The following is a 12,783-nucleotide window of genomic DNA, read 5'->3' on the forward strand; positions in this document are numbered from 1 at the left end:
TCCTTTGGAAGTGTTGGTCCTGCCTGGCCTCTCCTGCTTGCTGCCAATTCAGCAAAGTTAAGTGTTTGCTTCATTTTGTTTTTAGACACACTGCTGTGTGTTTATTTTCTGTGCTATCTTGTTTCTATTTTGTTCCTGCTAGACTGTGCCTGATGTTTTTCTCAGTCTAGTTGGATTCGCTGGAGTCGCAGATATACTCTCCTCATCTTTAGTTAGGTGGTGGAGTTTTTGTATTTTTCTGCTGTGGATATTTTGTAGTGTTTTATGCTGACTGCATAGTATCCTGTACTTTCCTTTCCTTTCTAGGTAGAAGTGGCCTCCTTTGCTTATCCCTGTTTTCAGTCTGCGTGTGCCTTTTCCTCTCCTACTCACAGTCATTATTTGTGGGGGGCTGTCTATGCTTTGGGGGTCTACTCTGAGGCAAGAGAGTTTTCCTATTTCCATCTTTAGGGATATTTAGTTCTCCAGCTGTGTCGAGGTGTTTAGGTCTGGTTAGGCACACCCCACGGCTACTTCTAGTTGCGGTGATAGGATCAGGGGTTGCGGTCAGTATAGTTACCATTGCTCCAGCGAAGGTCATTTCATGCTGCTCCAAGGCCACCTGATCATAACAGTACAACTGGCCAACAATGAGTTAAATGCATCTCAGAAGAAGGGAGGAAAGGTCTTGAGCCATTTTTTTTTCTTCATTTTGATCTGTCTTCTCCCTCTTAATCTCTGGGTGGCTGAGGAACCTAGTACTAACATGAATGTTCAGGTGTTAGCTTCTCATGTGGATCAGCTTGCTGCTAGAGTACAGGGTATTTCGGATTATATTGTTCAAACTCCTGCATTAGAACCTAAGATTCCCACTCCTGATTTATTTTTTTGTGACAGATCCAAATTTTTGAGTTTCAAAAATAACTGTAAACTGTTTTTTGCATTGAGACCCCGGTCCTCTGGTGATCCCAGTCAGCAGGTTAAAATCATCATATCCCTGCTGCGTGGTGACCCACAGAATTGGGCATTTTCCCTGGAATCTGGCAATCGTGCTTTGCTTAATGTTGATTCTTTCTTTCAAGCATTGGGGTTATTGTATGATGAGCCTAATTCTGTGGATCAAGCTGAGAAAACTTTGTTGGCCCTGTTATGACCTGGTGGTCAGGACAATAATGGACCTGGTGGTTAAGAGCACACGGAATGACCTGATAGTTACTGATAATAAAGGACAGGCTCTGGGACGTGGGAACTCTGCTGACCGCAATCCTTAATCCCATCAAACACACTAGAAATAGCCGTGGATTGCTCCTAACGCTCCCTATGCAACTCGGCACAGCCTAAGGAACTAGCTAGCCCTGAAGATAGAAAAATAAAGCCTACCTTGCCTCAGAGAAATTTCCCAAAGGAAAAGGCAGCCCCCCACATATAATGACTGTGAGTTAAGATGAAAATTACAAACACAGAGATGAAATAGATTTAGCAAAGTGAGGCCCGACTTACTGAACAGACAGAGGATAGGAAAGGTAACTTTGCGGTCAGCACAAAAACTACAAAAAGACCACGCAGAGGGCGCAAAAAGACCCTCCGCACCGACTCACGGTGCGGAGGCGCTCCCTCTGCATCCCAGAGCTTCCAGCAAGCAAGATAAAAATCAAAATAGCAAGCTGGACAGAAAAATAGCAAACAAGAGAAAAACAAGCAGGAACTTAGCTTCTGCTGGGAAGACAGGTCACAAGAACAATCCAGGAGCGAACTAGACCAATACTAGAACATTGACAGGTGGCATGGAGCAAAGATCTAAGTGGAGTTAAATAGAGCAGCCAGCTAATGAATTAACCTGGTCACCTGTGGAAGGAAACTCAGAAGCCGCAGCCCCACTCACAACCACCAGAGGAAGCCCATGGACAGAACCAGCCAAAGTACCATTCATGACCACAGGAGGGAGCTTGACAACAGAATTCACAACAGTCCTTATAGCATTTCTGAGATTATTAATCCGGTGTCCTTTCGCCTGTTGCTTCCGGCCTCTTTTGCTATTCATAATGTCTTCCATAGATCTTTGTTGCGGAAATATGTGGAGCCCGTTGTTCCCTCTGTTGATCCTCCGGCCCCTGTGTTGGTCGATGGGGAGTTGGAATATGTTGTTGAGAAGATTTTGGATTCTCGTTTTTCGAGGCGGAAGCTTCAGTACCTTGTCAAATGGAAGGGTTATGGCCAGGAGGATAATTCTTGGGTTTCTGCCTCTGATGTCCATGCCGCTGATTTGGTTCGTACCTTTCATCGGGCTCATCCTGATCGGCCTGGGGGCTCTGGTGAGGGTTCGGTGACCCCTCCTCAAGGGGGGGTACTGTTGTGAATTCTGCTTTTGGGCTCCCTTCAGTGGTTGTAGAGGGTAATGCAGTTGTGCCTGGACTGCAGGATTGGACAGGTGTATCTGCTAATTGCAAAGCTGACTGGGGTATATAGCTTTGCAGGACTCTTTAGTCCCTGCCAGTTGTCCATTGTTCCTTTGGAAGTGTTGGTCCTGCCTGGCCTCTCCTGCTTGCTGCCAATTCAGCAAAGTTAAGTGTTTGCTTCATTTTGTTTTTAGACACACTGCTGTGTGTTTATTTTCTGTGCTATCTTGTTTCTATTTTGTTCCTGCTAGACTGTGCCTGATGTTTTTCTCAGTCTAGTTGGATTCGCTGGAGTCGCAGATATACTCTCCTCATCTTTAGTTAGGTGGTGGAGTTTTTGTATTTTTCTGCTGTGGATATTTTGTAGTGTTTTATGCTGACTGCATAGTATCCTGTACTTTCCTTTCCTTTCTAGGTAGAAGTGGCCTCCTTTGCTTATCCCTGTTTTCAGTCTGCGTGTGCCTTTTCCTCTCCTACTCACAGTCATTATTTGTGGGGGGCTGTCTATGCTTTGGGGGTCTACTCTGAGGCAAGAGAGTTTTCCTATTTCCATCTTTAGGGATATTTAGTTCTCCAGCTGTGTCGAGGTGTTTAGGTCTGGTTAGGCACACCCCACGGCTACTTCTAGTTGCGGTGATAGGATCAGGGGTTGCGGTCAGTATAGTTACCACTGCTCCAGCGAAGGTCATTTCATGCTGCTCCAAGGCCACCTGATCATAACACATGTTACACTGGGGTATGTAAACTTCTATTAAGTGAGTACTCCTTTCAGAAGCCCACATTTCATTTTTTCCTAGGGCATGTACACATCCAATAAGAGGGTCTTCCATTCACAACCACACCTTTAATTTTTCCCTAGGGAATGTAGGCATCCGATAAATGAGTCTTCAGGACCTCACTCTAAGAGCCAGAATAAAGTATTACTGCAAAGAGCTGCTCCTGCATTGGTTCACTCAGTCAGTGCAACCATGGACTACATGGTCGCCCATTCATTTACAAGCTACTATGTCATATTGCAGTATCTGTATATTTTAAATAGATTGTTTGGTCAACAACTATCTCCCTTCTCTCAGATACACAAGAATGCTGGACTCGGCCATGTGTTCTCGGTTTGCGTGTTCTCTATGGGTAGAGAAAGTAAATCTTTTTCAAGAGTGACAGACATTTATTTAATTAAAGAATCGGAAGTTTGAATTCAAAATGCCCCATTCTCATCTCGACCAACACCCACCCAACTGTCGGGGGGATACTTGGGAGGCACCATACACATCAAATAGTTGACCGATCCTGCCAAAATTGCAGGCTTTACCTTATTTAATCTGTATAGAGCTGATCGAAAAGGAGGCAGTGATCAGTTGATCACCAGATAGGACCACCCTCTTAATAGATAGTTTTGCAAACCTTACACTAACTTAAAGTACCATATAATAATAATATAATAATAATTTTTATTTATATAGCGCCAACATATTCCGCAGCGCTTTACAAATTATAGAGGGGACTTGTACAGACAATAGACATTACAGCATAACAGAAATACAGTTCAAAACAGATACCAGGAGGAATGAGGGCCCTGCTCGCAAGCTTACAGACTATGAGGAAAAGGGGAGACACGAGAGGTGGATGGTAACAATTGCTTTAGTTATTCGGACCGGCCATAGTGTAAGGCTCGAGTGTTCATGTAAAGCTGCATGAACCAGTTAACTGCCTAAGTATGTAGCAGTACAGACACAGAGGGCTATTAACTGCATAAAGTGAATGAGAACATGATGCGAGGAACCTGATTGCCTATTTAAAATAAATAAATAAATAAAAACAATAGGTTTAATGTTAACGGCAACAGTTGAGCAAAGTGGCCTGGTGCAACATCATACATGGCTCATGCCACAATTATGACATTGTGCCAGTCTACTAATCAGAACAGGAACCAGGTATACCGCAGGTAGGGAGTGATTTGTCAAGGGCTCTTATTTGGCAACCATGGAGTATGGATGTGGCTGGTGGACCAGGATCATGCAAATCTTTTTGCTTAATGACTCTTTGTGTTACCGTTCCAGAAAATCCAGAAGCATATTGATGAGAATGAATCTGGACTGAGCCAGACACTTGTAGCTGGTAAGAAGGTACAAAGCACGGTGGCTTGCCCAGAACTGGAGGGTCAGATTAACAAGATGGAACAGCAGTGGTCACAACTATCAAAGAAAGTCAATCATGAACTGCACCGGCTGGAGTCTCTCATTAGCCATCTAAGCAGGTTAGAATTACTGAGATCCTGTAAGATATTTTTCATCTTATGTAAATTTTTGGTTTCAAATTCTTCAAAAACACAAAATCCGTTTATATTCCTTATGAAAAATACAAATTTATCGCTAACGTTTCTCCTATTTTAGAAAATCAAATATTTATCTATAGTTTTTCTGCTACTAAAAAAAGAAAAAAAACTATTTGAAGGAGAAGTAAAGCAGCATAAAAATATTCTTTTACTTGTACTAATATTAACCAATCGTTGTATTCTCCGGAGGAATTTTAATGGACACTTTTGACCATTGAAAATTAGGTTGAGTTTAGTTTTATGGCTTAAAAAGTGCTTAACAGTGCTCTGTATTTTAGTGAATGGAACAGTGGATTCATGAATGGCGGTAATGCAAACAATTGAGTACTAAGAGCCTGCAGCCAAGGAGATGACTACGCTATGAGCGAGAGTCATCCAACCTCTGCATCCTTTTTTAACTTTCCACTAGACACATAATAGCACATAATAGCTCACAGGGTGTACGCCAGGACATGGCAATTTTATGTACTTGTTTATACACAGAGATTGTGTTTTTTGTTCATTTTTTTTTTGTCTCGTTTTCTCTCTCAGTTACAACAAGGACTCGTCTGAATTATCGTCTTGGTTGGAGTCTGCTCGGCAGAAGCTGAGCAGTAGCAGGATGCAGTCACTGGATGCTTCTCAGAAGTTGGACACCGTCAAAAACAACTTGGGCAACTTTTTTGTAAGGCAACAAACAAAGCGTAAAAATTTGACTTAGTTCTTAACGAGGGTTTACTCTATCATATTAGATCATTGGGAAACAGACCTTGTATGGATTGGACTGCAAATATGGCATGTTAGGCCAATCAACCCATTCCATAAATCTCCCTACTGTATTAATCCATTGGAGATGGATCTGTCATTGGAAACCTCTTCAAATGGGTTGACCAATTTTGAAAACTCTATATTTTATGTAATATTCTGGTTAAATAGACTGGATACCCCTGTTTAAGACAGTCCTCATATTTTTGCCGAAATGAAGCACTTCAAAGGACGTCTCTCGCTGTGGAGCACTGTGCCCTGCTTTACACAGGCAAGCCATTGATATGGAGTAGTACTGTATTATTCTTCATTTCACCTCTGGGGTGCTGTAGGGACATGGAATACTTTCTACCAGGTTTTCCTGCAAGAGTTCAAGCAGGGCAACACTTTATCAACATATTATTAAATGACCTTTCTAAAAAGTGGGAATTGTCTGAAGTTGATAACGCCTATAATTCTAAGAAATAATGTTTGTAACCTTAAGTAATCTACCTTTCATTCCATCATATGATCCTTTTAAAAACCAGGACGTCTCTGGCAAAACCCACCTTTTGAATTATTCTGTTTTTTTATAAAAACAAATTGGCTTTATTACGGGTTATTAGAGGGTTATTTTGAAGTTCTTTAATGGTTAAAATTGCAAAGTGCTTTCAAAAACAAGCAATTTACTTCCTATTAAATATCCTTTCTATTCTCAAGACCAGAGCGATTTCAAGTTCTATTGCTATTTGCTCATTTCCTATGTTACTGACCACCTCTGTGTATCAGTGGTGGCTGATCTTGTAGACAAGGAGCACAGTGCTTACAAGCTGGTTTACTATAGACCTTGCAAGCGCTGCTCTGAAGCTGGCCGGATAGTTTGGTCTAGCCATAGTCAGTGCCACTGTTCTCCTATTCTACAGAGGTAAAATTTCCCCTCCTAGCAGCAACGGGAAAACACACACTGCTTGGACCAGCAGCTTAGTCTTCCCACTAGCCTAAAGTGTCAATCATTCAGTCGCACACACCCCTGGCAAGCAAGAAGTCGGGAGGCAGGGGAGCTTTGTGCTCCTGAATTTCAATCTTTACACAACTCCTTTCATTTCGGAGGCCATCGTTCATGTCATATGCTCCATACAGAGATTGTATAAAAATATTGGCAATCTTGAAAACGTCACACCTCCAGTTCCTGGACCATTAAAGAAGTGTAATATGTTTCATTAATTTTGGACCTTCTCCAGTGCTAGTGCAGCAGCAATTTTTGGATAAAATAAGGTCTAAGCTTTTTTTTGTCTTGTTGGTAGATGCAGAAACTTTCTCACACTGCATTGTAGATGATCAGAGATGTAACTAGGCTTTTTTTCCACCGGGACACAGATTGAGTACACTGCTTTAGCCCTGGGTTCCCAGTGCTTCACACTGCCCTAGTAGCTCCTCTTTTAGAGAGATTAGCTTTGGCGTGGTGACCTGTCATAGTACAAGTGGACATATAGTCCACCTTTGCTCACGCATCTTCTGGTCTACTTAGTAGAACAAGAAGCCTACAAACTATCTGAAGTTGAGCAATGCAGCGGTTAACTCTCCATTGGTTTCCAGGAAAAAAAGATTTTCACTTTATTCCCACTCAGCACTCAGAACGTCCAGTACAAATATTACAGCTGCAGCGCACGCCAGATATCAACCAACTTCTATTTCTGTTGGGTCTTTCCTGATATGATTTACTAAATCTGCTCATATCCTAAACCAAACTCTTACATTCTAAAATGTTCCCACAACCAAAAACACTTGACACTACAGAAAACTGAAAAATAATACAAGAATAGCTGAAATAATTCAATTTTCTGCAGGAGATAGAGCACAAAGTTTCCAAGAATGGACCCAACCGCAACCACATATAAATGGGATAATAGCCTCGCCATAAAATATTTTGAAAGGCTTGGATGTCATAGAGATGTGGTTATTATGGGAAGTGGGAAAGTGTGCACTGCTACAAAGTCAATTAGTGTACTAGAAAATTAATGGATGAAAAAGGAAAAAGTATAAAAGATGTTGGAAATTCTCATTCAAGTCCTTATAGAAGTTGATCTTTTGTCCGGCAGTGACCAATTCCACATCATCATCTCTTAAAATATGTTGTGGACTTCTTATCGCATATTGTCTCCTAATACTTGATTAAATCTGCAAAGTTCTTACAAAAATAACCAACTTTGCAACTGACCCTTCAATAAAAATTCTCACCCTTTTCAAGAATGGAGGAAATTTTAATTCCATAGTTTACAGCTCATCGACAAGGTTATCAGCCACCTTTGTAGTGGCCGGTTTCGTAGGCAAAGAGGATGTCCTGTAAGCTTTTTGCTATACAGATTGCAAGCTCTGGTCTGAAACTACCTCCTGGATCTTCCAGCGTCAGTGTCCGTGCGCTCCTACAACACTGCAGAGACAAAGCTGCCCACACTGTCATTCATCAGGTGGTCACCACTTCACCGGCAAGCAGGGGAGCAGTGTGCTCCTGAAGATAGAGATCCTGAGGCTACCGCTTTAAACACTCATATTCAATTCAGCCGGTGACCATCACTTGTCTACACTCTTTTCCTCACATTATGAAATTGCCCCATATCGTGAAGAACTCTTTCTACCAACATATTAGAAAGGTCACTGCCTCCCACAAGATCAACATAGTAATCCCACGCTGCTGTGATAATTTGCTTTATATAAGTTGCAAGAGAGTGTTCATCCATATGAAACATTAACACTCAAAGCCCTAACCTTACAGATATATTCACAAATAGGTCACTGCTTCATCCAAATTCAATACACTCTTCCTCCACTGCTAAGATAATCAAGTATAGACATTTACACATGAGTCTGTGCACTTGAAGTGTTTATGGTGTTTTTTTTTTTTCTCTATTTTATTGTGTTTGTAGGAATTTACAAATGACATTGACCAGAAATCTTCTTTAAAGACATCAGTAGTTAACGCTGGTAACCAGCTTCTCCGGCTGAAGGAATCTGATACATCAGTCTTAAAACTGAGTTTAACTAAGTTTGAAGAAAGTTGGACAGATCTTATAGGCGCATTGCCTGCTACTCAAGACAAGATGCAGCAAGTAAGAAGATGTTATTAATTTACGGTCCGTCCAGGTGAACCGTTTTCATATTTTGTATCTAAGGATTGTTCTTGGGTTAATTGCCTAAAATTTTTTAATAAGTGCTTAATCCTTCAGATATTTTAACATATAAGATGTAACTTAAAGAGTACCTAAGTTAGGAGTTTTGGTAATAAAATTGATTAATTTGTTTAATTCTCCAAAAGACTATGCTGCAGTACAGTCTCAGTGCCCATTTCACGATTTTTTAGAAGTTGCTTCCAACTGCTGCTCAGCAGACATCTGTACATGATATTAAAACAGGTCTGTGTATGCAAATTCCCCTGTCTGATGGCAGTGTGGAGCAGGTAGCCTCCAACAGGGAAATCCTGTACTCTAATTATATGTATATAGTGTACAGGTCTTTGCTGAACAGCAGTCGAAAGCAACTTCTGAAGAGCATGAAATGTGCATTGAAACAGTGTGTTTTTGAGAGAAGGAAGCAAAATAAGGCAATGAAGTATGTGACAAAAATAATAACATTGCACAGTGCAGAAGGGAAAGAAATATAAAAAAAAGGTTTAATAGAAAAGCTTTAGGGCCCTAATGCAAATTGTTTACAGATCACAACTGTCATGTGCCATTTGTGGTACAGGCATCCTTGATGGGACCTATTCGGTTGCATACTCACCTTCGTACTCCTCCATTGCTACTTCGCTGCTGCCAATTTTGGATGTCATAGGAATCCATGATCCTCCCATGTATGATAAATACATATAACCACCTTAAATTCTCTGTCTTTTAATTGCAATAGTCTTGATTTTTCCAGAACAACCCCAAGATCTGGTCTAGAAAGTGGGCTCAATTTGTGCAACTCTCTAGCAAAATTTTGAGAGGTTTCTGTAAATTTAGGGGGCATTTCTAGGGTAGAGCTTAATTGTCTAGTAATGATTGGTAAGGATACCCACCATGTCAGCAAGCTGGAAGCTTGAAGACCTCCGTCATAGTTTGCCATATATTTTACATGCCTCAGCATTTCTGATGAATTGTCCTAATTCTCAAATATCAAGAAGGATGGAAACTCCTTACAATGGGGTGTGGTGGCATGGCATGCAAATGTGAGTGGAGACCGAATTGTGTTACGTATGGGTCCCTTCCACTAATGCACTCCACACTACACCACTTCACTCTGTATAACTTTGACCTATAAGGTTTTAAAATGTTTTTTCAGCAACTTGTGGAGAAACTTCCATCCCTCGACGCAATCAGAGAATTAATGGACTGGATGACCGAAGACAATGAGATAAGACAACTTAATTCCATAGAGGATATCCCAACAACTGCAGCCGACATCCGAAGCCGTCTTCAGAGATATAAGGTATATTCATCAGCGGTGTACCTTCTATAACGCTACCACTGCGCCATATGGTAAATGGAAACAGGCCTAGACTGAGCTGTTTCTCCTGCTGCCTATCATAGTTTTTCCACTAGAGGGAGCTCACCAGAGAAATAGTGTCTGTATACATCAGTATAAAGTGAGCTCCCCCTAGTGGTGGCTCCAGGCAGCCAACAGTTTTTCATTTGATGCTATGACAATGTAAAGGGAAGTTGGAATTAAGAGTGAAAAAAGTGTAAAATAGAATTTCAACCACCATAAACATATGTTCTGAATGTATGATGTAAGCAAGAATTTATATTAAAGGATTTTCTTTTGACAGGGTTTGCGAAGAGAAATGAGTCATAAGCAGTGTATTGTCGATTATGTCAACCAGTCATTACTCCAGCTAAGTGTGGGCGACGTGGAAAGCAGACGTTACGAGCGGATAGAGCTTGCCGAACTCCTGGGGTCCTTGAATTTACAATGGAACCAAATGCTTGGAAATATCAATGCCAAGGTACAATGTCTACTACTAAGGTGTAATGTCACACATGAATATTAATTTATACTTTATACATAGATTTCAAAATGGCAGGGCACTCCTTAGGGGTGTATGAGCTGTGCGCATAGCAAGAATCTAATACATCAACAGTGCCCCCGCTGGGGACAGACATGAGCGACAGATGCTCTTTGTAACACCACTGGTTAATAAATCCCAAATTTCTTTGAAAATATGATTTCAAAACCAGACAACTCCATATAGGAGATATCCGCGCTAATACCTGTAATTGAATGAGCCGCATTGATTTTCTTCTTTCTGAAGTCTCTTTTTGGAAAGTCCACTTAAAAAAAAAATCGCTTAGTTGCTTTCTGTTTTTATGCTTTTTTCTCCATTATATAGAAGGGTAGGGTACAGTGGACAGGTCCTTGGCGTCACTCAGCTCTAATAGCCAGGTTACAAGGATTTATGTTTCTGTATTGGAGACATGGTAAGGACTGGAGCACTTTTCTCTTTTCAGATTCAACACTTGGAGCCGGCTCTTGAGAACATATCAGACCAAGAAAGTAGGAGGCAGACAGTAAGCAATTGGTTTGATGCCCAACAAAAAAGAATGGAAAAATTGCAAAGACCATTGAGTATAACAGCTGCCGAGAGCGTGTTAGCAGAGTGCATGGTAAGTACAGACAACTCCATCCTAAATGTTTGATACAGCCCCTGCCGAAATCTTCTTTCTCTTCTCACGTGTTATTTCTGTGTTACTGTGTTTCTTAAAGTGACACCTCCTATTCTTGAGAGGGATCTGATCTCAGTCTGGCAGCGTTACTGCAGCCGTGTATGTTTTACTCTTAAACTTTGCGGCATTTCGGATAAATCTTACTTTGAAAACCGCTCTGGACTGTGTGTCTTGGATGACTAGTCCGAGGCCGTCCTCCGCCGACTTTTCCCACACCCATTCCCTAAACTAAACTAAGAGGTCTCTCCATATATACATCTGGTGAGTCATCAGGATCGGGCGCAGGCAGAAGCCATCGGGGACCAGCCTTTGTGCTCATCCAATACACATAGTCTCCGTCCATGTTTTCAATGTTCATTTTCTCTGAAATGCCGAAGAGTTTCAACAATAAAACCTACCTGGCTGCAATAATGCTGTCGGACTCTGATTCCTGCTGCCTGTGATCCAAGCAGCATAGCCAGACTCTGATTCCTGCTGCCTATGGTCCAAGCAGCATAGCCAGACTCCGATTCCTGCTGCCTGTGGTCCAAGCAGCATAGCCAGACTCTGATTTCTGCTGCCTGTGGTCCCTAGCAGCATAGCCAGACTCTGATTCCTGCTGCCTGTAGTCTAAGCAGCATAGCCAGACTCTGATTCCTGCTGCCTGTGGTCCAAGCAGCATAGCCGGACTACGATTCCTGCTGCCTGTGGTCCAAGCAGCATAGCCGGACTCTGATTCCTGCTGCCTGTGGTCCAAGCAGCATAGCCGGACTACGATTCCTGCTGCCTGTGGTCCAAGCAGCATAGCCAGACTCCGATTCCTGCTGCCTGTGGTCCAAGCAGCATAGCCAGACTCTGATTCCTGCTGCCTGTGGTCCAAGCAGCATAGCCAGACTCTGATTCCTGCTGCCTGTGGTCCAAGCAGCATAGCCAGACTCCGATTCCTGCTGCCTGTGGTCCAAGCAGCATAGCCGGACTATGATTCCTGCTGCCTGTGGTCCAAGCAGCATAGCCGGACTACGATTCCTGCTGCCTGTGGTCCAAGCAGCATAGCCAGACTCCGATTCCTGCTGCTTGTGGTCCAAGCAGCATAGCCAGACTCTGATTCCTGCTGCCTGTGGTCCAAGCAGCATAGCCAGACTCTGATTCCTGCTGCCTGTGGTCCAAGCAGCATAGCCAGACTCCGATTCCTGCTGCTTGTGGTCCAAGCAGCATAGCCAGACTCTGATTCCTGCTGCCTGTGGTCCAAGCAGCATAGCCAGACTCTGATTCCTGCTGCCTGTGGTCCAAGCAGCATAGCCAGACTCCGATTCCTGCTGCCTGTGGTCCAAGCAGCATAGCCAGACTATGATTCCTGCTGCCTGTGGTCCAAGCAGCATAGCCAGACTCTAATTCATGCTGCCTGTGGTCCAAGCAGCATAGCCAGACTCTGATTCCTGCTGCCTGTGGTCCAAGCAGCATAGCCAGACTCCGATTCCTGCTGCCTGTGGTCCAAGCAGCATAGCCAGACTATGATTCCTGCTGCCTGTGGTCCAAGCAGCATAGCCAGACTCTGATTCCTGCTGCCTGTGGTCCAAGCAGCATAGCCAGACTCTGATTCCTGCTGCCTGTGGTCCAAGCAGCATAGCCAGACTATGATTCCTGCTGCCTGTGGTCCAAGCAGCATAGCCAGACT

General features: G+C 42.7%; 1 protein-coding gene across 4 annotated transcripts in view; it reads left to right on the forward strand.

The window, feature by feature from the left end:
- Window positions 1-12,783, forward strand: part of SYNE2 (spectrin repeat containing nuclear envelope protein 2) — a 395,759-nt gene that overhangs the window by 302,950 nt on the left and 80,026 nt on the right. For all 4 annotated transcript variants that reach the window (XM_069733882.1, XM_069733900.1, XM_069733891.1 and 1 more), the window contains 6 exons: window positions 4,433-4,629; window positions 5,239-5,371; window positions 8,355-8,537; window positions 9,748-9,894; window positions 10,235-10,411; window positions 10,914-11,069. In XM_069733882.1, coding sequence (XP_069589983.1) covers window positions 4,433-4,629; window positions 5,239-5,371; window positions 8,355-8,537; window positions 9,748-9,894; window positions 10,235-10,411; window positions 10,914-11,069 — 993 coding nt within the window. The remainder of the gene's footprint in view (window positions 1-4,432; window positions 4,630-5,238; window positions 5,372-8,354; window positions 8,538-9,747; window positions 9,895-10,234; window positions 10,412-10,913; window positions 11,070-12,783) is intronic.

Source organism: Ranitomeya imitator, chromosome 1 (genome assembly GCF_032444005.1).
Source record: "Ranitomeya imitator isolate aRanImi1 chromosome 1, aRanImi1.pri, whole genome shotgun sequence".
Lineage (NCBI taxonomy): Eukaryota > Metazoa > Chordata > Amphibia > Anura > Dendrobatidae > Ranitomeya > Ranitomeya imitator.